General features: G+C 33.2%; 2 protein-coding genes across 2 annotated transcripts; both read right to left on the bottom strand.

The window, feature by feature from the left end:
- Positions 1 to 4,747: 4,747 nt before the first annotated feature.
- On the bottom strand, positions 4,748 to 18,660 carry LOC141334544 (long-chain-fatty-acid--CoA ligase ACSBG2-like). The gene is made up of 15 exons (XM_073839656.1): positions 18,505 to 18,660; positions 16,583 to 16,663; positions 16,342 to 16,439; positions 12,522 to 12,799; positions 12,136 to 12,224; positions 11,868 to 11,988; positions 9,837 to 9,917; positions 9,109 to 9,258; positions 8,808 to 8,975; positions 8,510 to 8,691; positions 8,195 to 8,428; positions 7,248 to 7,465; positions 6,202 to 6,341; positions 5,643 to 5,886; positions 4,748 to 5,374 (listed from the first exon to the last, which is right to left on the bottom strand). The coding sequence occupies exons 2-15, from the start codon at positions 16,651 to 16,653 to the stop codon at positions 5,298 to 5,300; spliced, it is 2,151 nt and encodes a 716-aa protein (XP_073695757.1). The 5' UTR covers positions 16,654 to 16,663; positions 18,505 to 18,660; the 3' UTR covers positions 4,748 to 5,297.
- Positions 18,661 to 20,010: 1,350 nt separating this feature from the next.
- hint2 (histidine triad nucleotide binding protein 2) lies at positions 20,011 to 22,606 on the bottom strand. The gene is made up of 5 exons (XM_073839657.1): positions 22,452 to 22,606; positions 22,156 to 22,293; positions 21,634 to 21,738; positions 21,471 to 21,543; positions 20,011 to 20,257 (listed from the first exon to the last, which is right to left on the bottom strand). The coding sequence occupies exons 1-5, from the start codon at positions 22,563 to 22,565 to the stop codon at positions 20,166 to 20,168; spliced, it is 522 nt and encodes a 173-aa protein (XP_073695758.1). The 5' UTR covers positions 22,566 to 22,606; the 3' UTR covers positions 20,011 to 20,165.
- Between the last annotated feature and the right edge of the window lie 989 nt (positions 22,607 to 23,595).

Below are 23,595 nucleotides of genomic sequence, written 5' to 3'. Positions count from 1 at the left end.
TCCACACGTTTTTTCCATGACAGCATACATTAGCAGAACAATGTACTTAGTACATTAAAGGAGTAGTTCACTTTAAGAACAAAAATTGACAGATAATGTACTCACCCCCTTGTCATCCAAGATGTTCATGTCTTTCTTTCTTCAGTCGTAAATAAATGGTGTTTTTTGAGAAAAACATTTCAGGATTTCTCTCTATATAATGGACTTCTATGGTGCCCCCGAGTTCGAACTTACAAAATGCAGTTTAAATGCAGCTTCAAAGGGCTCTAAATGATCTCAGCTGAGGAAGAAGGATCTTATCTTGCGAAACGATCTGTTGTTTTCTGAAAACATTTACAACTTATATACTTTTTAATCTCCAACGCTTGTCTTGCCGAGCTAGACAAGATGAGCATTTGAGATTAAAAAGTATATAAATTGTATTTTTTTTTTTTTTTTTTTAGAAAATAACCCATCGTTTTGCTAGATAAGACACTTCTATCCTCGGCTGTGATCATTTAGAGCTCTTTGAAGCTGCATTTTGGAAGTTCAAACTCGGGGGCACCATAGAAGTCCATTATATGGATCGAAATCCTGAAATGTTTTCCTCAAAAAACATAATTTATTTACGACTGAAGAAAGAAAGACATCTTGGATGACAAGGGGGTGAGTACATTATCTGTAAATTTTTGTTCTGAAAATGAACTACTCCTTTAACTGTTGTTGTTTAACTGTTGTTGTTTAACTGTTGTTGTATGCTGTTGTTTACTTCCAAGTATCTCCAATATAGCCTCGCATCCGGGTAACTGACCAAACCATGAAGTAAGTGCAAACTCTCTATAGTGAACTTCAATGGGGATCAGCGGGTTAAAGGTCCAAATTGCAGTTTCAGTGCAGCTTCAAAGGGCTCTACACAATCCCAGCCAGGGAATAAGTGTCTTATCTAGTGAAACGACCAGTCATTTTCTAAAAAAAAATTTACATTTATATACCACAAATGCCAATCTTGCACTAGCTCAGCCTCACATATTACATATTCACGCATGAGTGACATAGGTGGAAGTACCAACCAAGTGTTTACAAAGGGAACATGCAAAAAAAAAAAAAAAAAAAAAAAGCCAAACGCCCTTTACAAAAAAGGTTATTTTCTTATTGAATTTTATTTATTTATTTATTTTAGATAAGACCCCTATTCCTCAGCTAGTCTCAACTGCATTGAAACTGCAAATTGTACTTTCAACCCCCACCAAATATTGTAATGTTTTCTTCAAAAAACGTAATTTCTTTTCAACTGAAGAAAGAAAGACGTGAACATCTCGGGTGACATGGGGGTGAGTAAATTATCAGGAACTTTTTATTCTGTAAGTGAACTAATCCTGTGGGAAAAGAACAAAAGCAAAAACTTTAAACACATTTTAAAAGAGCAGCCTGAACATTCTACTAAAGTTTTACTTTTTTGTTGTTGCAGACCAGGTTTCAAACAACATACGAGTAAATGACAGAATTTCATTTTGGAGTCAACTATCCCTTTAAGAGTAAATAGGTATGTTGTAATTTTCTAAATAAATGAGCTAAATCCAAAACCAATGCAAGTCATTTTTGGGGACAAAGTTTTTAAGCCAGTCTATGTTGCAAGAGGTAAAAGCAATCACCTCACCCCCATGAGGGGACATTCCACACTGATCCAGAGCCAGTCTGTTTAGTCAGAAAAACTGCTCAGGTCGGATGGATGAAATACATAACCTTTGACCTAAGATCTTTTAGAGCACAAATAAGACAATGAAAATGTTTCTGGGGTTAAACCGAAATTATGTTTAGATCAAAGTTCAGTTTCTAATGTCATCTAGTGGCCAGTAGAGACATAGTGAATGAAAATGGTTCAGTTCCAGCACTTTTTATTACTCGTGAAGTTATGCAAGGTGAACTGATGACTTGATTTGATTGAATGTACTGTACATAGATGGTGATCTGAGGACTTTGTCCTTAATGAACAGATATCAAGTTTGATAATCAGAAGAGCAATAACCAGACTGTTGAGAAAAAGATTAATGTGTCATGTTGATAACTAAGAGATAAACTGAATAACTGGGGGACATGAGAATGATTTGCATTTTAAATAAAAATAAAAAAATATAATTTCCATGTATTATTTTATTCAAAGATAAATGAGGAAAGAGCAATACATAAAGGTTTTTCTTAAAAAAAGCAATACATTTTAATATTTATTATTAGTAGTATTAATCAATATTAGAAGTGCTAATACATCATTTCAGACATTGTTCAGAATTGTACATTAGAAAAGGGAGGGTTTAAGGAATAATAAAAGCATAGAAGGTTTTTTTCTTAAATGTACTTAAACGTCATTGTATATCCTAAAATCTAATCTTTCAGCCACTTCACATACTTCACATTTTATCTGTGTTAAAAGAAATACTTTAAATAAGTACAGTTCATTGGCTCCTACAGCTGCATGTAACACCAGACATGTTTAATTCTACTAAAAGAACCTTCAGCGATTGGAAACACACACACAAACAGTTCAGTCTCAATGAAACCGACTGAAAAGGTGAACAAAAGAAGACGCTTTTATGAAGGGATGGTGTTTCTTGCTTGCGTATCTCCATTACCTCAAAACTGGTTCGGGAACACAACATAAACAATACCTGGGGCGCAGGGTGGAGTTTAACAACTGTGTGACTTTAGTGTTGTACCTTATCAGAGAGAGACGTTTTGTTTTGTTTGGGAACAGACGCACTCAGGCAGACACAAACATAAAATCAGGAGGTTTTCCTGCATCTACTCTACTCACACTATTGACACTCCCACAGTCAGAACAAAAAACTACATTCATAAAAGGAAAAGAACAAATAGATGCTGATAAATATGTTCCCAATGGAGTTTAATAATTATTAATAATAATGTATTATTTAACACAGTCTTCGTCTTTCAGTGTGCTTGGTGAAACAAAAAAAAATGGGTATGGCCACTGTTGCACTGTAAATGTGAAATTGTTTGTTTAAATATTTTCACACATGCTAATATAACAAAATTTACTGTATTTTCTAGTTGCCATATCAACACTATATCCACCTTATTTTTCCTAAGAGTGGGCACAGCCACTTGTAAATTTTAATGGGTCTGGCTTCCGGTCTCAACCTGCGTCAAATTGTTTTTAGCTGAACAAACAATTCGTTTTGCTGCTTAATATTGCAAATTTGTTGTCTTGCCATATTTTTAATGTATTATCTTAATTATGAGCACACTGGTTTGTAGTGCAAACTGTTTTACTGTTTACTGCATGTTGTCTTTCTTTTTGTTATTTTTCTTTGTGTCTAATAAATCTTAGATAATTAATGTCTTAGTACATTGTTCATCTCAGTTTTCAGTATTCATTTAAAATAAGACAAGACTGCTATTGTTTTAAATGTCCAATCTTGTCATTTATCAGTTTATCAGAATTTATCAGTTTTTTATTGCTTCACTAACTAGCAGAAAAACACTAACCGGTTGTAAATTCCAGCTGTGCAGATGGGGAACATTGCGACACTGCATTACAATGTACTTTTATGAGTTATTTACAAGAAAAATGACTTACACTCAATGTGTTCTTATTACTATTTTAAGAAATGTAAAGCATTTTGGCTCTTTTATGTGAAAGATGTTACAACCTAGCTCACCCATTCTTTTGGGGTAAAAAAAGAGAAGAACGTATACAATGCAATTATGAAACAAAGTGACGTATTTGTAATAAAATAGTGTGAAATGAATGTGGACAAAAAAATCTGAATTCTGAATTTATATTTCACAATTCCATTTTTTTTCTCCCTCAGAGACAGTTTGCATCTCTTAATTCATACTTTTTCTTGAATTGTGCGTTAATAACTTGCAATTCTCAGTTACCTTATGTTTTACAGTTGAGGTCAAAAGTTTACATACACTTTGCAGAATCTGCAAAATTTTGCACGCTGTCCTTCAGAAAATCTATCAGGTCTCTCAAATGTTTTGGTTTTTCAGCATTTTTGTGTGTTTAAACCCATTCCAAAAATGACTATGATTTTGAGATCCATCTTTTCACACTGAGGACAACTGAGGGACTCGTAGCCACTATTACAGAAGGTATAATGCTCACAGATGCTCCAGAAGGATAAACGATGCATTAAGAGCCAGGGGTGTAAACTTCTGAACAATATGATTTTTTGAATTTTGCTTAAATATGGTATTTCTTCATTTAGTTTAGCCTCTCAAAAGCTTCAGAAGATACTCACATGTTTTCCAGAAGATAAATTTACACTGATCTTCAAATTCTTAATGCACATTTTTTTTCTTTCTGAAGCATCAGAGAGTGTTTGAATCTTCTGTAATAGTTGCATATGAGTCCCTCAGTTGTCCTCGGTGTAAAAAGATGGGTCTCAAAATCATAAAGTCATTGTTGGAAAGGGTTCAAATACACAAAAATGCTGGAAAAACAAAGAATTTGTGAAACCTGAAGGATTTTTCTGAAGAACAGCGGGCAGTTGAACTGTTCAGGACAAACAAGGGACTCATAAACAACTATCACAAAACAAAACAAAAACAACTGTGGATCATTCAGGTATTAAGAACACAGTATTAAGAATCAAGCGTATGTAAACGTTTTTTTTTTTATGTGAAATATCTTATTCAGGTCAGTACTAAATAAAAAATAACATGCATTTTGTGTGATTCCTCTTATTTTGGTCAAATAATTAACATTTGCAGATACATACAAATGCATACTTTACTCATGGAGTTGTATATATTATTTATTTATATATTCCAGCATATAATCTCCAGCCTCATAAATATTAAATGTGCTGGGTGAAATTTGAACAGCAAGAGAATAAACAATCCTCACACGTTTCTTTACAGTTACGCTGTAAATGTTTGAAGTATCAACAAAAGTGTGCAGCAACATTATTAACCTGTACAGAATCAATCTAAGCCTATTTCTTTTTGGACAAACTGACTTCATCACAGATTTGACATTAACAGTAATATGCATAGTAACTGCACAGTAATACATACAATCAACTGCAATTCCATATACTGTACAGAATATACAGTTATAATGACAAATAGATAGATATAAAACTGATTAACTGCAACTTTGTAGAAGGTAATACATCTATTAGTATAAAATGATGTAAAGTTTGACTTAGGACAATAAAATGTGTTATAATAGTGAGGTCCATTGGAAGCCCTGGAGTGAGCAAAATACAAATTACCGATCAATGGCAAAAAGAATAGTATCCCAGTGTAGTCATCCGTTTCATTTCCACAGTTTCATTTGTGTTCTTCTGTTATTCACCATAAAATTTGTTTATATCTTCTTGATACATTTTACTGACAACAGGTCTCTTGAGCTTCATGGTTGGACCTGAGAAAAACAAAAACAAAAAACATCTTAGCATTCACATCTAATAGATCTATCAGTCTGTTAACATAGTTTACTACAATTATGCGTTTAGGAATGTGGTTAGGCAAATATATGTTCAGTGTGTTGCGTAAAGTGCCTTTCATCAAAACAAGTAAAACCTACTGACACAAATACTTCTCATAGTTGTCTGCTGCGCTGACAGATGCCGTTTGTCAATAAACTCACTTGTTGTTTTATATCCTTGTCTATGTCAAGAAATAACACTCACCAAGTTCTCCACCAGATATGGAGAAGTCTCGTGGAAGGATGGTCCACTTCTGGACTTTCTGGGCATTGGATGTGGCTTTAGCATTTGTGCGGTCTATGCCTTCCTGGATAGCTTTGTAAATGGCTGGCTCTTTTTTGTTAATGATTTCTGAAACTTTGGTGGCAATTACACCATGCTGCCGACAATACTCCACCGCTAATGGGGTCAGTTCATCTGTGGGGTCTCCATTGTCATCAACAGTACACTAAAAATAAAAAACGTACAACATTCTTTCTGAAAAATGGTGCCTTGGCAAAGATGGTAAAACATTTGCATATTTAATAGCCTCATTAAAAGTATAATTTACACAGAAATTTAAATATAGCTTAAAAAATACTCACCCTCTGGTCATCCAAGATTCTCAGGATTTTGTTTCCTCATTGGAACAGATTTGGAGAAATTTAGCATTACGCCTCGCCAAATTTCTCCAAATCTGTTTCAGTGAAGGAACAAACTCCTGAGGATGAGTGCATTTTTTCATTTTTTGGTAAACTATTCCTTTAAGTAAATGTAGACTCACCTTCAATGTGAGAAGCATAGAGAGAAACTTCTTTTTGTCTCCAACCAGCATGACATTGCTGATGATTGACACCTCCTCCTTTAGGGCGTCCTCAATAGGGACGGGTGCTACATTTTCTCCTCCAGCAGTAATGATTAATTCTGCAAGAATAAGGTAATTAGATACACATGTATAAACAAATGTTTATTTCAATTTAAGGGGTTCGAGCAAGTAGCACTAAAACCCTATTGTAATTGTTAGAATGGATAAGGATAAGGTCCAGAAAGGTAGTAGGAACAGCAATAAAATAGTCCATGTGACATCAGTGGTTCAACCGTAACAAATTCTTCTCTTCCATGCCAATCGCTGCACATTAATGAAAGTAGCAAAGACATTTGAAGCTATTCAAATACAAACTTACACCTTTGTTTACATCTGTGTGTTGCTTGGCAACCACTGTGTTACAACCACAACCATTTCTGAGGAACTACATTGTTTGGCGGAAGAATAATGGTTTTTTTTTTTTATTAATATCATTACACTTTATTTACTCTGTTTTATTTTGTGAAACCTTACTATGTATATAGAATAACTGATTTATAAAGGCAATAAGCCCCATGAAGCCGTGGTTTACAGTGAATTTATAACGGCTAAGGGGACGTCCCTAACAACGCCCCTTAGCTGTTATAAATTCACTGTAAACCACGGCTTCTTGGGGCTTATTGCTTTATTGAACCACTGATGTCACATGGGATATTTTAACAATGTTCTTACTACCTTTTTGGGCCTTGAACGTGTCAGCTACGTTTGCTGACTATGCAGGGTCGGAATACTCTCGGATTTCATCAAAAATATCTTAATTTGTATTCTGAAGATGAACGAAGGTCTTACAAGTTTGTAATGACATGAGTATTTAATGACAGAATTCATTTTTTGTTAGAACTGTCCCTTTAAATCCCTTTGAGAAAAACCCCGGAATCAAGTTCACTAAAAAATAAAAGTTGGTGGGCATTGTTTTACCCTTATTTTACAAATGTGAAATGCTCCATTTTGATGTGTGTTTCTACCTTTTATTCTGCCAGTGATGTACAGGTAGTTCTCATTGTCGTGTTTGCCCAGGTCTCCCGAGTGAAGCCACCCGTCTGCATCCAGTGCCTCCTCAGTCTTGTCTGGCATGTTCAGGTATCCCATAAACACATGCCTCCCCCAGAAACAGACCTCTCCGTTCCCATCTGCATCTGGCTTGTCTAACTTAGTTTTGCAGCCAGTCAACACCTTACCACAACTAGAGGAGAACAAATGTCTGTCATCTGCAGATCCTGCTAAACAGTTTTTTTTTTTCAGAAGTATGACTTTCCACCAATAGTTATTCTAAGTGGATATCTGAAGTCAAGTTCACACAAGTGTAACAAATTAACACTGACATGCTGGAGGAATGTGTCTAACTTTTTTGCAGTCCCACTTCAAGTATAAGGGAGATTTTCAGTTTTTCTGTTCCAGCCGCTGCAGTCTGGAATGAATATTCTTCATGTATTGACACTTCTGGCCCAAAGATGTTTTATTTGCATTGGCCTTTTATTAAGTCTGAATATTGTGAATAATATGTAGCAGGATTAACAAGTTTTTTTCTCGTGAAATTTGTTTTATTTGTATGTTTCTAAGTATTATAATGTTATTTTAACAATACTATGTTCATGCTATTATGGTATTGTTTTAGTTTTATGGCAGATTTGTGTATTTTCTGTCATATGGAAAAAATACTGTCAACTGTATGATGACCAAATTGTTGATTTTGAGTGAACTATTCTTTTAGGTGTCCAATTACTTTTTATGGTCACTGTAACTACAAAACTTAGAATCCTTTAAATGTACAGTCCATCCAAAAGGTACAATTCTGGTATGTAGTTATATGTCATTCCAAACCCACATGCAGTTTTTCTTTTCCATATTGAAGTAAAGTGAGTATAATAACAACAAAATGTTAGGCAAATATAAAGCACATCATAACTCTGACCTCATAATGCGATAACCCTCGGCACAGGAGACAGAGTGAGGTCCGGTGCTCTCGCTCATGCCGTACAGCTCAAAGACAGGAATGTAAAGGCTCATGAAGTACTCCAGCGTGTCTTTGGTGATTGGAGCTGCACCTGTGTAACAGGCTCTACAGCGGTCAAGGCCCAGAGCTTTCCTTACGGTCTTGAAAACCAGGGCATTGGCCAACGTGAAGCCCCACGGCACTGAGGAATCACTGTAGAGAAATAAAATGAGCTGTGAGATTCTTTCATACGATTCAAACTACAACTGAATCCATAGGTCTTTTAAAACGCACCCATCCATGGCATTATAGCTAGCCTGAAGTCCAATCCCCTTGGCCCAGTCTGCAATCTTCTTCTTTGTGATGGAAGACTTAGCACCAGCGGATTTCATTGCTTCCTGCATTTTTTCCCACACTCGAGGAACTCCCATGAAGCTTGTGGGACGCACCTCTCTCAGAGTGTTGGCCAGAGAGCCCTATGGTCATTTTAGCAAAGGTGCTGATAGTTAATATGTTGTGTTTCCTCATTCGTAGAAAAGTGTCTGCTGAATGAATTCATACAAATCTAGAAAAACAAAAGCTGGATTTTAACCTTCAGGGCATCCGGCTCAGCGAAATTGGCTACGCCAGCAACCCTCATGCAGATCCACATGTCTTGGACCTGAGCCGCCACGTGACTCAAGGGCAAGTAGCTCACGAGTTCCTCCTCAGCCATCCGCAGATTGACCATGAGACCTGCTGAGCTGGCTGTCCAAGTGATCTGGACAGAGGAAGGATGAATTTAAGGACAGCACTACTTATCCCAATAAAATGACAAGAAATTACACTGGTTTTATATGTGAGTAATTACATTTAGCATGAGTGCTGAAGTAGCCATTTTATGTGTCACTCACATTATCATGGCTGAGCATGACCCCTTTGGGATTCCCTGTGGTGCCTGATGTGTAGATTAAAGTGCAGCAGTCATTGGCCTTTTGACTGTCAATCACCGTGTCCAGCTCAGAATCAGGGACACTCTCTCCCAGCTTCATAAATTCAGCCCACTGAAAGAATATCAAATTGAAGCACATATCAATGGCACTGTTTGATTAGTAGACATACTGGAAATATCTTGCTGTTTACATCCATGCTGGAAAAAAAAACAATAGAAACTATCACAGAATATGTAAAGGTTTTACTGGTTAAAATGGGAATTGTTTTGGTTTTAATGGAAAAAGTAATGGATCCTGTGGGTTTCTATGGTATATGGTCACCTTCGATTGGTGGCTTGGTAAAACCACTAAATCCTAATGGAACATGTCCCAAAACACACTACAGGAAAACATTTATTAATAGTTTTATGGTTAAAAGTTGACAATGGTATTTGTAGTGGAAACCATTGGAATTTCTGTTGTGTGTTGGTTTCTGTTGTTTTTTTTTCAGCAGGGATTAATTTTCCTTGACTGGCTTTTTGTGAAAGAAAAAAACACTGTACATTCTGATAATTCCTTGTTTGGGAACAAACAATGCTTATCAGTAACTATCAGTGAATCTGCACTATCTGTATTTTCTTACATGTTTTGTACAACTATTCAGAGGCATTCAGAGGTATTTTTTATTGTATTATTTGGCAAAAACATACCGTATATACATTTGGTAACTTCTGCTCCAGTTCATCCTTGTACTGAACAATTGCCTTCAAATGTGGCAGCTGATCTCTGACCTGTGAGGACAGTAAAAGAATTGAAAATGGATTAGTATTTTTATAAGAAGATTCATATATTCATATATTTATACTGTTATTTTTGAACAGTAAGATTTATTGTTTTTTTTAAAGAAGTCTCTTCTGTTCACCAAGCCTGCATTTATTTGATCTAAAATACAGCAAAAACAGTAACATTGTGAAATATTTTAACTATTTAAAATAACTGCTTTCTATTTTAATATATTTTAAAATGTAATTTATTCCTGTGATCAAAGCTACATTTTCAGCATTATTACGCCAGTCTTCAGTGTCACATGATCCTTCAGAAATCCATCTTATATTCTGATTAGCTGCTCAAGAAACATTTTTATTATTATTGTCAATATTTAAAACTGCTGAGTACAATTTTTCAGGATGAATAGAAATATTCTAAGTATTAATTTGAAATAAAAAGCTTTTGTAACATTATACACCAGCCTGGGGTTAGTATAATTTTATAAAATATAGAAATTTATACTTTCATTTAGCAATTGATCAAAAGTGATGATAAAGACATTTATAATGTTACAAAAGATTTATATTTTAGATAAATGCTGTCCTGAAAAAAAAATGTGTATATATGAATGATTTCTGAAGGATCGTGTGACTTGAGTAATGATGATAAAAATTCAGCTTTGAAATCACAGGAATAAATTACATTTTAAAATGTATTCAAATAGAAAACCGTTATTTTAAATAGTAAAAACATTTCAAAATTGTACAGTTTTTGCTGTACTTAGAATCAAATAAATGCAGATTTGAAGAGCAAAAGAGACTTTAAAAAAACATAAAAAATCTTTTGATTGGTTGTGTATCAGAGGCATTTCCGAAGAGGAGGCAAGGGAGGCAGTGTCTCCTCTAAATATTGGATGAGAAAAAATGTAGTACAAATATATACAAAATATAACATTAAAAACTGTATAAATCACTAATTTTTCTAAAGAAACACTGTCCAACAGCGACACCAGCAGGTAAAGTTACAGTGGGAGTCCGTGTCTCTCTTGCCTCCCCTGAGCCCATTAAGTTTTAACAGACCCCATAAAGTGTGCAATGAGTTTTGGGAGGTGAATGGAGAACGTCACATGAGAGGAGGCAATGCCTACATTGCGATATGATTGGATATGACTAGTTATGATTGGTTCATGTGATAAATCCTGCCTCTTGTGTTTGTGTGTTTTCAAAGCTCAAATTTATTGAGCTTTGAAAAGATTATAAGTTAACTATTAAAAACAATAGCTGAACATAAGTTCACAAATAAAACATTATTTAAATTGTTACTGCTTTGAGTTAGTATTTTGGAATACATGTAGTAAACATGAACTTGATTCATTCTTGGCTTTAATAAACAGAATATTGATGAAATTGTAAATGTAAAAATATAAAATAGAATAGTTTTTTTTCTTTCTATAAGTAATGTTTATTTAAACAAAAAAAAGTGACTGGGACGTGAATTTACATTTAATTTTTTAAAAACAACTCGGATGACTTTGCACACAGTATTGTTCTTTGTCATTTAATCATTTAATTAACTGACTTACTTGACATCAGCAAGGATTATTTAATGTTGTCAAAGTATTGTTCATTGTTATATCTGAAGGAAGTAATATATTTAGTGGGGTTTTTTTACAGGTGATCCAATGGATAAATGATTCAACTATCAAACTCTATAACTCACTGTTCCACACTCGTAAGATTGGCCTAATATTTAATAGATCAGTAATGATTATGAAATCAGTAATCTATTAACTATGTTTGACTCATAACTTGACTATGAATGCACATTTTGTTTTTAAACAAATACTATTATACCTCTGCACTTGCAATTCTGGAACTTTTTATTGCATAACCTCTGGTGTTTATGTCTTTCCCAGATGAATCACCTTTAGCATTGGTAATCTACTAAATAAAAACTCTTCATTTTTAAACTACCTGGAGGATTTTGATCAGTTGTTTGTTGTTTTCCACCACCAGGACATTAGCTTCACAGTTTTCAGCGACATACTGGCAAGCCTCTGGAGAGTTAGTGGTGTAGATTCCAGTGGCCAGTCCCCTGTGACCAAACAAGATATGCTTTCAGAAAACTAGGACAACAATCAGATCCAACATTCCATCAATTTTTTTTTCTTAAGTCTCTTCCTCATTCTCAAAGTTTATGAAGATTACATTTTAACAGATTGAATGAATTCTCAGTTAATACCCAGCTAGGATACATCCGATGTCTGCTATAAACCATTCAGGAGAGTTGAAGCCCAGAATACCGACACCATGGAATCGCTCCAAGCCAAGCTAGAGTACACAAAAAGCACAAAAAGTCAATATGCAAACGTAATTCATCACCTAGAGCTGTTTGGAGCTGTATGAATCCGAAATGTAATTAAAAGGAACTTTCCAAGACAAACATCCAAAATAAACTTCTAGATTGAAAAAAACTTTAGAATATATTTGTGTTTAAGCATCCAACAAAGAGCAAATATTATTTACACCACAGCACATTCCATGCAAGTAAACAGCTTTCAAGTATCAAGTCACCATCCTATTCTAATTAAATTCATTTTAAAAGATGTAAAAGATGTGAAGTCAAACCTTCAGAAAGCTTTTGGCTGCCGCTCTTGTCTGTTGATAGTATTCCTTATAAGTCAGTGTGACCCACATTCCATCTTTCTTGGAACGGAGAGCAGGATAGTCTCCGTACTTCTGCACTGTAGCCATGAACATCTGGTGGATCGTCATTGGAGGTTCTGAGCCGGGTCCCGACGCCGCCATCCTCAGTTTGACTGGCTTGTCTCTGGCTGTGCTCCATAGCTCCTGGGCTTGAGCGAGACGCACATCTCCTGGCGTCAATGGTATAGCCGGTTCGTCGCCTTTATGGTCGGGACAGCAAGGACACACAGGAGACATGGTTGTATTTTAAAAGTGCTTCTGAATAGTATTGCAAATTTATAGATAAGGCTTCTGCATGCTGTCTAAGCAAGTGAAGATTGGTCCGTTCAGACACCTGCCCTCGTCTCCTGTCACACACTCAGGAAAACACGGAGGAACTAATAGCTTAACCAGAGTGCAGAAATAGGTCAGGTTACTGACAGGATATGTGTTTCTCACCAATCAGGTTTCACATGTGTAACAGGTTCAAAAGAAAAAAACTGACAGTACAAATTCTGTTTCTATGATTAACTAGGATGGTGTAATATATATTACTTAATAAAAATTACTTTGAAACAATTATTTTACTTAGATATTGCTAGTAACTTTCAGAAATAATTACAAAGTAACAGCAATATCTAAGTAAAATAACTGTTTCAAAGTAAAAACTTTAATAAACAGAAAAATATACAGTACAGACCAAAAGTTTACACACACCTTCTCATTCATTTGAAAGAGAAGGTGTGTCCAAACTTTTGGTATGTACTGTATATTTTTCTGTTTATTAAAGTTTTTACTCTACATCTGTGCAGTTTTCAGTGGGTTAGTGATATTTTTTAAATATATATAAATTAATAAATAAATATTTTTTAAATGGGGTTTTATACAAAAACTGCTTTTTTTATGTAAGATTCACTTTATAAAAGACTCACATTTCTAACTTTAATTCATGGGGATAACATGGATAATTTCACATGGTTTAGTGTAAGATTTCAGTCAAAATCCAGTTTTAAAAGTAAAAAAAAACAACTACAAATAACTTTTACCAGTAGGTGGCTGCAGAGCTCCACTATTTGCTATTTGACCACCTGAAAGATATTTTTCACAAGTTTTTTCAGTTGAATTCATATCTACAGTGCAGACCAAAAGTTTCTATTAATGAGATCAAAAGTGTGAAATTCAAAAGTCATATAATTTGATACTTTTACAAGAATGCATTTGGTGAATAATATATTTTATATAATATATTAGATTTATATTTAGCTTATATTTTATATTTTCTTTTCTTGACATTCAGAGATAATATAATTTGTAACTTTTACAAGAATGTACATGGTGAATGATATATTTTATATAATATAATAATATGTATAATAAAATGTTTAGCTTTTTTTTTTTTAAATCCCTGTTTTATTTACAATTTCAGAAACATTTCTGCTGCGGCTACATTTATAAATAATATTTTATATTTTTTCTTGTCAAATTTCTTAATGTTTATAATTATAAGATCAAAAAAGTAACATTGAGAAGTCATATAATTTGTCATTTTTACAATAATGTAATTGGTGAATATATATATATATATATATATATATATATATATATATATATTAGGGCCGGGACTCGATTAAAAAAATTAATCTAATTAATTAGAGGCTTTGTAATTAATTAATCGAAATTAATCGCATTTTAATCGCATATAAATATTTGACCTGAGAACAGCGAGAAGTAAGTTTTTTCATATGGATTTTTAGTATACCATTGAATAATGACTGAATACATAAACTTAAGCAACAAAATATTGTTTATTTTTGTTCAACCAAGTCCAACAGACCAGTGCAATATTGCCATTAAGTGTAGCAATAGGATACAGTGTTTCCCCTAGGTTTCCATACTTTTTTTTCTCGGTACTTTACCCTACTTTGTGTAATAACGAAAACATTTATTTCAGTGAAAAAATAAGTCCAAAACTCTCTATTTTAACATTTTGAACAATAGGGCTTTACAATCTTTTGCCTTTTTTTTTTTTTAGAAATTCTTGTGTTTTAATTTTTCTCATCAAATGAAAGCATAAACATTTATTTTTAATCAATTGAAAAATAAACCTTTTTAATTTTTGGCAAACAAACAGAGGTTTGCTGTTAAAATCAATAAATAATAATAATTTAACATTTAAATAATAATCATAGTATTTTTTTCTACAATTAAGTGGTTAATCATGTTGTTTTATTTATTTTTTATCATATATATTGTTTTTTTGTCAATTATTTAAATAGGAATATTGTTCTGTTTCATGTTAAACCGTACTTTTATTTTGACAGGTTGCTGTGAAGTTTCTGTGTGTAAAGTATGATATGATGCTAGTTTTCTCAAATGAAACGGTAAAAGTGACACTGACAGTAGCTTTGGAGATTGAGTCTTTCTGTTCATGTGAGATGCAAATGCCAAAAATTAACGGGAGCATCACGCGTGCAGTAAAAAAAAACGCGTCTCTGCCATTCTAACATACAGAGGCAAACGGAACATGCAGGACTCATATTTAAACGGTCTTTTTACTTTCAGTTTTCACAGACACTAGTCCATATCGCGATTTGAATTAAGTGACAGACGAACTTTTGATTTATCAATCCAAAAATCGACGAATTTACGTGGCATTCCGCGCTGTAGTAAATTAGGTTTTTATGAATGGAGTCCGCGATCCAGTCCGTGTTTTCTTGGAGGAGACATTGTAAACGCGCCCCCCTAAGATAATGGTAGGGGAAACACTGGGATATTTAGAAATATACTAGCCTACATTTCCAAGGTAGGTAGACCTTCTGTAAAAGCATTGAGGTGATACCTGAGGAACGCTAGTTGGTGCTCCAGTATAATCGGTCCGCTGAAACTCATTCAGTGAGAAACGTTCCGCGGTGAAAAATTAAGTGCGATTAAAATGCGTTAAAAAAATTTAACGCGTTATTTTTGTGTAATTAATTAATCTAAATTAACGCGTTAAAGTCCCGGCCCTAATATATATATATATATATATATATATATATATATAGTACAGACCAAAAGTTTGGACACACCTTCTCATTCAGGTGTGTCCAGACTTTTGGTCTGCACTGTAGATATGAATTCAACTGAAAAAACTTGTGAAAAATATCTTTCAGGTGGTCAAATAGTAAATAGCAAATAGTAGAGCTCTGCAGCCACCTACTGGTAAAAGTTATTTGTAGTTGTTTTTTTACTTTTAAAGCTGGATTTTCCAAAAGATGGGCAAAAATCTTACACTAAACCATGTGAAATTATCCATGTTATCCCCATGAATTAAAGTTAGAAATGTGGGTCTTTTATAAAGTGAATTTTACATAAAAAAGCAGTTTTTGTATAAAAACCCATTTAAAAAAATATTTATTTATTAATTTATATATATTTAAAAAATATCACTAACCCACTGAAAACTGCACAAATGTAGAGTAAAAACTTTAATAAACAGAAAAATATACAGTACAGACCAAAAGTTCAAATGAATGAGAAGGTGTGTCCAAACTTTTGGTCTGTACTGTATATATATATTCTTGTAAAAAAAAGGAAATTTCAAAAAATCATTTCTGCTGCAGCTACATTTATAAATTACATTTAATAATTATATAATTCTAATTAAGAATGAATGTATTTGGAAAACTTGACAGATGCATACTAAATACTCTTCAGAATTAATGCAAAATACTTGCATTTTTAATATGCAAGCATATTATGAACATTCACGTGTAAACTGTACCTGTGTTACTGTTCATTGCAGAAAACGAACAATCCCCATTCAGTTGGTTTTTGGAGTCGTGGAGTGCTACGGTCTGATATTCTTCAGTCTTAACAGAACTAGCAAGAAAGACAAATTAGACTTATTACATTATATCATAATATCTACATCAAATAAGCAAATTAGCAGTAAATGATCACGTAAGTGCTATAATGTTGGAGGAGGACAGGAATGACATATTTCATTGATCAAGTCTACATACCCTTCGGCATCATTTTCAGAGACAGGAATTTCATTGGAATCACTCTGTGATATAAACTCATCGGCAGACATTGTACAGAGTCTTAAGATGACAACAAAATTAAATGTTAATACAAAACCTTGCGTTCACAAAGTACCGACCAAATCCAATAAAGAAAATCTATAATATAAATTAAAAAATGTCTAATGGTTTCTATCCAGTCAATGGACTCTAACGCAAGTGGTTTCAAAATGGCATTTATCTTTTATATGTACCCCAGCTCTTGCAAAATACTAAGCAATATGTGCCAGTGGATAGACTGCCAGATGATGAAAGCAGCAGACGAGGGGTTACTGACAATGACTAACCTTTCACCAACATTAGGAAATTCAGATTAAGACAGTATTACACTAAATAGTCTAATGTGCAGATGTGCACGTCTTTAAATCTAGAATTATACATGAGAAATACATGTGTTTATTCATAACACATTGGCATTTGTGAAGTTTGTACAAGTATGCCATCTAGAGTATGTTGAAGTAATTAATACATTTGAGATTTTAAGGGATAGTTCACACAAAAATGGAAATTCTGTCATCATTTACTCACCCTGAAGTTGCTCCAAACCTGATATGACTTTCTTTCAAAAAAACAAACAAAAAAAAAAACACATTTTTTCCATACAATGGAGGCCAAAGGCTACCAACAGTCTTCAAAACATCTTCTTTTCTGTTCAACACCTGAACGAAAGTCATACAGGTTTGAAACAACTTCAGTGTAAGTAAATGATGACAGAATTTTCACTTTTGGGTGAACTAGTTCTTAATTTGAGTAGATTGCATATTGGATTTTTATACCACATTTTTTTATATTCGTGATTGTGATAAATTTAGCCGGTGAGCGAATTCACCCATACTATAAAAAGGTCTACTCATCTTCATTTAATTTTAAGGACATTTAAAGACAATTATTAAAAGTTCCTTTTTTAAATCCTGGGAATGATGCTTTGAGCAGAGGTTCATAACTTGACTACTCAAAATTGCGAAAGGACAAAGTTCATGTTAATTACAACACAAGTGTGGCCACATCATGATCTGTGTCCAACTGAACTTGTCCACAGAAGAGAAAAACCTCTGAGAATGACATTACAGACAAGGACAATGATATAGGCCTTAGTAATCTTGCGAAATAATTTGACAGCGTTGAGGAACTGGATACTAATCTGTAGTTAAAGGTGTGGGAGTAGAGGTGTCAGGTTCAATATTAATCCATTCACATGGGCAGCTTTTCACAAGATACTATAGTATTGTACTACTGGATCAAGGAATTATGCATTAAAAAATTACTTAATTACTTAAATTGCTAAAATCATTTTTTTTAAGAGTATAACAGAGACTGGGGCTATGCTGAGTTTCGGTTTCAATTCAATTTCTGTATAGGCGCACCTTAATGTTTTGAGAAGTAAAAAAAAAAAAAAAAAAAAAATATATATATATATATATATATATATATATATATATATATATATACAAAAATATAGCCTATATATATTCAAAATTTACACTGTTATTTTCCAGAAAAACAAAATATATACCACATATACAGAGTAGGCATACTGTCATACTATGTGGGGTCACTTACAGTGGAACTCAATTATGCAACTAAAAACAATGACTTAAATACTAAGGTAAATAGCGTACAAAACATAGTTTGGCCCACAAATAATGTCATTAGCACATTTTATGAAAAGCAACACTCGCAACAAATATCATCCCTACATTCAGTTAAAGACCTAAATATCAACCTGAATGTTTACTAGAAACTATATGAATTTTACCGTGACGGTTTAGCTCATTCGTATGCTTTGCAAATATCTTTATAACGTATACAGGGGAGGCATTTACTAATGTTAACAAAAAATAAAGTGATAAAAGTTTACTTACGTGTTCACACGTGGTTTTATTCCTGTCAGTGCTTGTTATGTTGAAGGCTTGGTAATTGTGTAGTTGTAGGAGTGGATGAATAACTACATTTGTTTCTCAGGTGGAGTAACAACTTAATAACGCACCTGCTATTCCATTCAAACCTATGGACTCACTGTACGGTACAATAATCATGTCACGTGATGCGTAGAACAGGTGACAAGACTTCATACTTCTGGTGTCTGCGACCACATTTTCATTATTAAAACAAACAATGTAATCGCCACAGCATCATATATACCCTTAGAAATAAATGTTTTTTTTCTTTGTTGACGTTGAGTGTCTCTTACAGACTTAAAATAGAAACTAAAGAAATTTAATCGTAACTGGGCATGTCATGTAAATGTTTTACAGCTGATATTTCAATAGAATTTGCATTCTAAAACAACTTCCTTTTCAATTGTATTGCATGGCATCTACACGAAGATTTCAACAGCAAATTTCTGTATTGATATTCATTCATGTTTGCAGACCTGCTTTTGATGTGTCAGGTTATAGTGATAATGAGACGAGTCAAATTCATGGTTGTTTATCGATCAACATGTTGTTCATTAAGATTGTTACGCAAACTTCAAGGCCACAAAGTAGATAGTATGAAAGCTGAGAGATTATGATTACACTAAGCCTTCCACCGGATAAGATAAAGCAAACTCATTATTGATAAGACAATTGTGGACATTTATCATTTTGCAACTTTCAGCTAACAAAAATCCACACCTCATGCCAGATAAAAATGACCATTATATATTTACTACACGCATCCCAGTGTTTTATTCAATTTAGATTCAAATAAAGTTTTAAACTCTATGTTAATTGCTCATTGCAGTTTGTTTAAATTATTAAGATTATTATGATTTTGTATTAATTTGTTTCTACTAGTCAGCATATGATTTGATGAACAGATGCAACTGATGTTTCAGCAAATAGGATGAAAGTTCAGTTAATATAAACACTCACGAGTGACCAATAGAAGCCGGCACACTGGCCACCAAGGTCACTCGATCACACCACCTATCACCAGTTTATAGGTCTACAGGATGACCTTAGCTGAGGCTAAACCAGGTCTAATACAAATTTTCCAATTGAGTGTGTTTTTATTTCAGCACGTCCTCAAATGCATTGTCATGGTATAAACACAGGGGGCCTTATTAATAAACATTTATATGTAAATTGTTCTATTGACTTCAATGCAACAACTTATGCAAGAAATTTGTTTTGCTTGCATTTCACGAATAAAACACATTGTGCATTTACTTCCTGTTTATATACTTCCTCTCCTTCTTTTTTCAGTTTTGCATATGCCAAACATGTAATACCTATTGCCTGTATCAACCTGTAAAACCTGCAAATCTTACCAGAACATTTTTATTACCCCGTGATGACGGTAAACAACCGTAAAGGTAACCCAACCCAGTTAAGTGCAGGTTGTTAACCCAACAGCTTGTTAACATCAACTGCAGACTGAAAACCAGTACAGTTCTTTTAATGTTGAAAACTGTTTCTCTCATTATTTGACAAACATTTCTTTTGATAATATCCATTTCCATTTTGTACTGTGTATCAGTTATGCTCATCTCCTCTAAAGATGCAGAGCATTACTTTTATTTTGACAGGAGGTCCATCTATCCTGGAGGCCATTTCATTTGCCGTCCTCCGAGAACATGAATGTGAAGGTGATACACGGACTGTGCCCCATTTTTTCCATCGTTTATGACTGTAAATAATAACAACAGATAATTAAGCAAATTATACATTGTTTGAAGCAAATTACATGTTAGCACTATAGTGTACTATACTAAGTATACTGCAGATATTAACCCTATAAAGACTACTGTTTATAGGGTTAATATAATGTAATGCATCATAGATAGACATCAATATTTATATGCATTTTATGTAAGTAGTCTGCTAGACTGTTATAAAGACTTCAGTATTTACATTACAAGCTAACAGAATTTCATCTTACTTTTTGGGCATTTAAATATTATCAATTAGGCCTCTGAATAACACTGAGGTGTTCTTTCCAGCTCGACTTTTGTCTAGTTTGAATAAATTGTTCCATTTTAAATGAATAACATGTGCAATGCCGTTCAAAAGTTTGATTTTTTTGGATTAAAAATACAGAAAAAAATAAATAAAATTGTGAAATTTTATTGCAATTTAAAATACTTTAATATACTATAAAATATAATTTATTCCTGTGATGCAAAGCTGAATTCTCAGCATCATTACTCCAGTCTTCAGTGTCACATGATCCTTCAGAAATCATTCTAATATGCTGATTTATTATTAATATTGGAAACAGTTGAGCTGCTTAATATTTAGTTGGATCCTGTGATACTTCTTTTTAGGATTCTTTGATAAATAAAACATTTAAAAGAACAGCATTTATTTAAAATAGAAATCTTTTGCAATATACAATACCATTCAAAGTTGGAATTAATACTTTTATTCAGCAAGGATATGTCAAATTGATAAATTGTGAGAGTAAAACTTATATTGTTAGAAAAGATTTATACTTTCAACTTTTTATTCATCAAAAATCCTGAAAAGGTTTTCAAAAAAATATTAAGTAACATTGATACTAAATCAGCATATTAGAACAATTTCTCAAGGATCATGTGACACTGAAGATCGGAGTAACGGCTGACAAAAATTCAGCTTTGCATCGAAAAAATACATTATATTTTAAAGTATATTAAAATGGAAAACTGTTTTTTTAAATGGCAATAATATTTCATAACATTATTTTTTTTCTGTATTTTTGATCAAATAAATTGAACTTTGATGAGCATAAAAGAATTCACGGAACACAGAAGTGTTTATTTAGTTATACACATTTATTTTATATGACAAGCTTTACATATACTTTCAAGATAATACATAGACTAAATCAACCAATTTCAAACAAAGGATATTTCACTCACCAACTCTGTATCCTTCATCCAGGCCTTCTTTCTTTGCTACGTTTTTGGCCACTATCAAAAGATGACCCAGGAGCTGGATGTATAATGTCAAGATGTTAGAAGTATGTCATCCTCTGTAATTATTAAAGCTAGAAATGAATAAACTGCATATGGATAGACAAACCGATGCATCATCATCGTGTGCTTCACTGATCCTGGGAATAGGAATCCTTGGAATGACCAGGAAATGCACAGGAGCCTGAGGATTTACATCTCTGAAAGCTAGACACTGCAACAATATATATTATATGCAAATTAATTTGCAAACTGTTCATTTATAAAACACATCGCTATAATTTAGAAAATGGTAATAAAATATGACAAGAACTCAGAGGTAAACTGTGTCAGAACAAATTTGTCTTGATAATAGTCTTGATAATAAACTTTAATAGAAATGGATGTAACAAAACAAGGTCAAAGTGTCCGAATAATTTTTGGTCCCAAATTGTTATCAGTTTTACTGATAGTCCACTGTATGAGGAATTTTTGGGTAAAATATGTCACAGTTTACTTTATTTTGCTATCCTAACTTACATAAATGAACTATAGTGTCCTGCACCCACTAGTAAAAATATAAAAAATATATATATATCCCGTGTCTGAATATTTTTTTCACTGTATTAAGCAAATGGTCCTAAAGGCTTACCTTGTCATCCTCATAAATGATAGCTGCAGGGATAGTTTTGTCAATTATTTTAGAAAAAATAGTGGGTTCAGGTTTTCCGTATTTCTTGCTGGCCTCCTTTGCCAAGCGAACCTCATCGCGCGTGGAAGAGCAGAAAGTCTGATACAAACAAGCAAACAAACAAAACCTCAGCAACAGCATCTCGTCTAAAACATGCATACAGTAGATTAAGCCTACAGCAGATGAAATCTTCTGCACACTTCAAATTCAGAGCATACACAGACCGCACTCAAAACTCATAGGACAGAATTAAACACCTTCACAGGTAAGACACGCCGTAAATGATGGCCAAAAGGCAAAATCTGCCGACTTAGTAAAATACTGCGGGCTGTCATTGCACTGTTTAAGGACAAACAGCGTCCATATTCCATGGAAATCCACCTCTCATGTGCTGCTTCTGAGTATTTGTTTACATCCGGTGCTCAAAAGTTGTGCTGTTTTCAAAATAGAAGTCTTCTTTCTGCTATTCACAGTTCAGGTATTTTGAATTACAGAATGAAGAAAACCTTCATTATGCTGATTTTAATTTGACTTTTTGGGGAGAAATGTGTCCCTTAACATCTTCATCAGATTTACACCACCAGTCAAATTTTTTGAAAAGTAAGATGTTTTTTTTTAATGTCTGTTCTGCTCACCAAGCCTGCATTTATTTGATCCAAAATGCAGTAATATTGTAAAACATTTTTACTATTTAAAATAACTGCTTTCTATTTGAATAGACTTTAAAATGTAATTTATTCCTGTGACCAAAGCTGAATTTTCAGCATCATTACTCCAGTCTTCAGTGTCACATGATCCTTCATAAATTATGTTAAGCTGATTTATTATCAATGCTGGAAAGTAATGATTGATCAAAAGTGATGATAAAGACATTTGTCATATTTCAGATAAATGATGTTCTTCTAAATAAAATTAAAAAAAATAAAAAATTATAATAAATGTCTTTTTAAGCAGCAAATCAGAATAATAGAATGATTTCTAAAGGATCGTGTGACTGGAGTAATGATGCTAAAATTGCAGCTTTGAAATTACAGGAATAAATTACATTTTTAATTATATTTACATAGAAAACAGTTAATTAAATTAGTTAAAATATTCCAAAATGTTACTGTTTTTGCTGTATTGGATCAAATACATGCAGGCTTGGTGAGCAGAAGAGACTTCTTTAAAACACATTAAAAATCTGACTTGTAGTGTATTGCATATTAAATAAACACATCACATACATATGTTCAAATGCATATATTGTACATTACACAAATGCATGTAAATATACAGAAAAGGGATGAGAGAAAAAAACAACAAAAGCAAACAAATAAATAAATAAGGATACAGCCACAATACAGTATAAAAATATTAAATACTGTGTAAAATCACCAACTTTTTTATTATATAAGATTA

This window comes from Garra rufa, chromosome 5, assembly GCF_049309525.1.
Source record: "Garra rufa chromosome 5, GarRuf1.0, whole genome shotgun sequence".
Lineage (NCBI taxonomy): Eukaryota > Metazoa > Chordata > Actinopteri > Cypriniformes > Cyprinidae > Garra > Garra rufa.
Note: the sequence above shows the minus strand (reverse complement) of the source record. Positions and strands in the feature narration are given on the sequence as shown.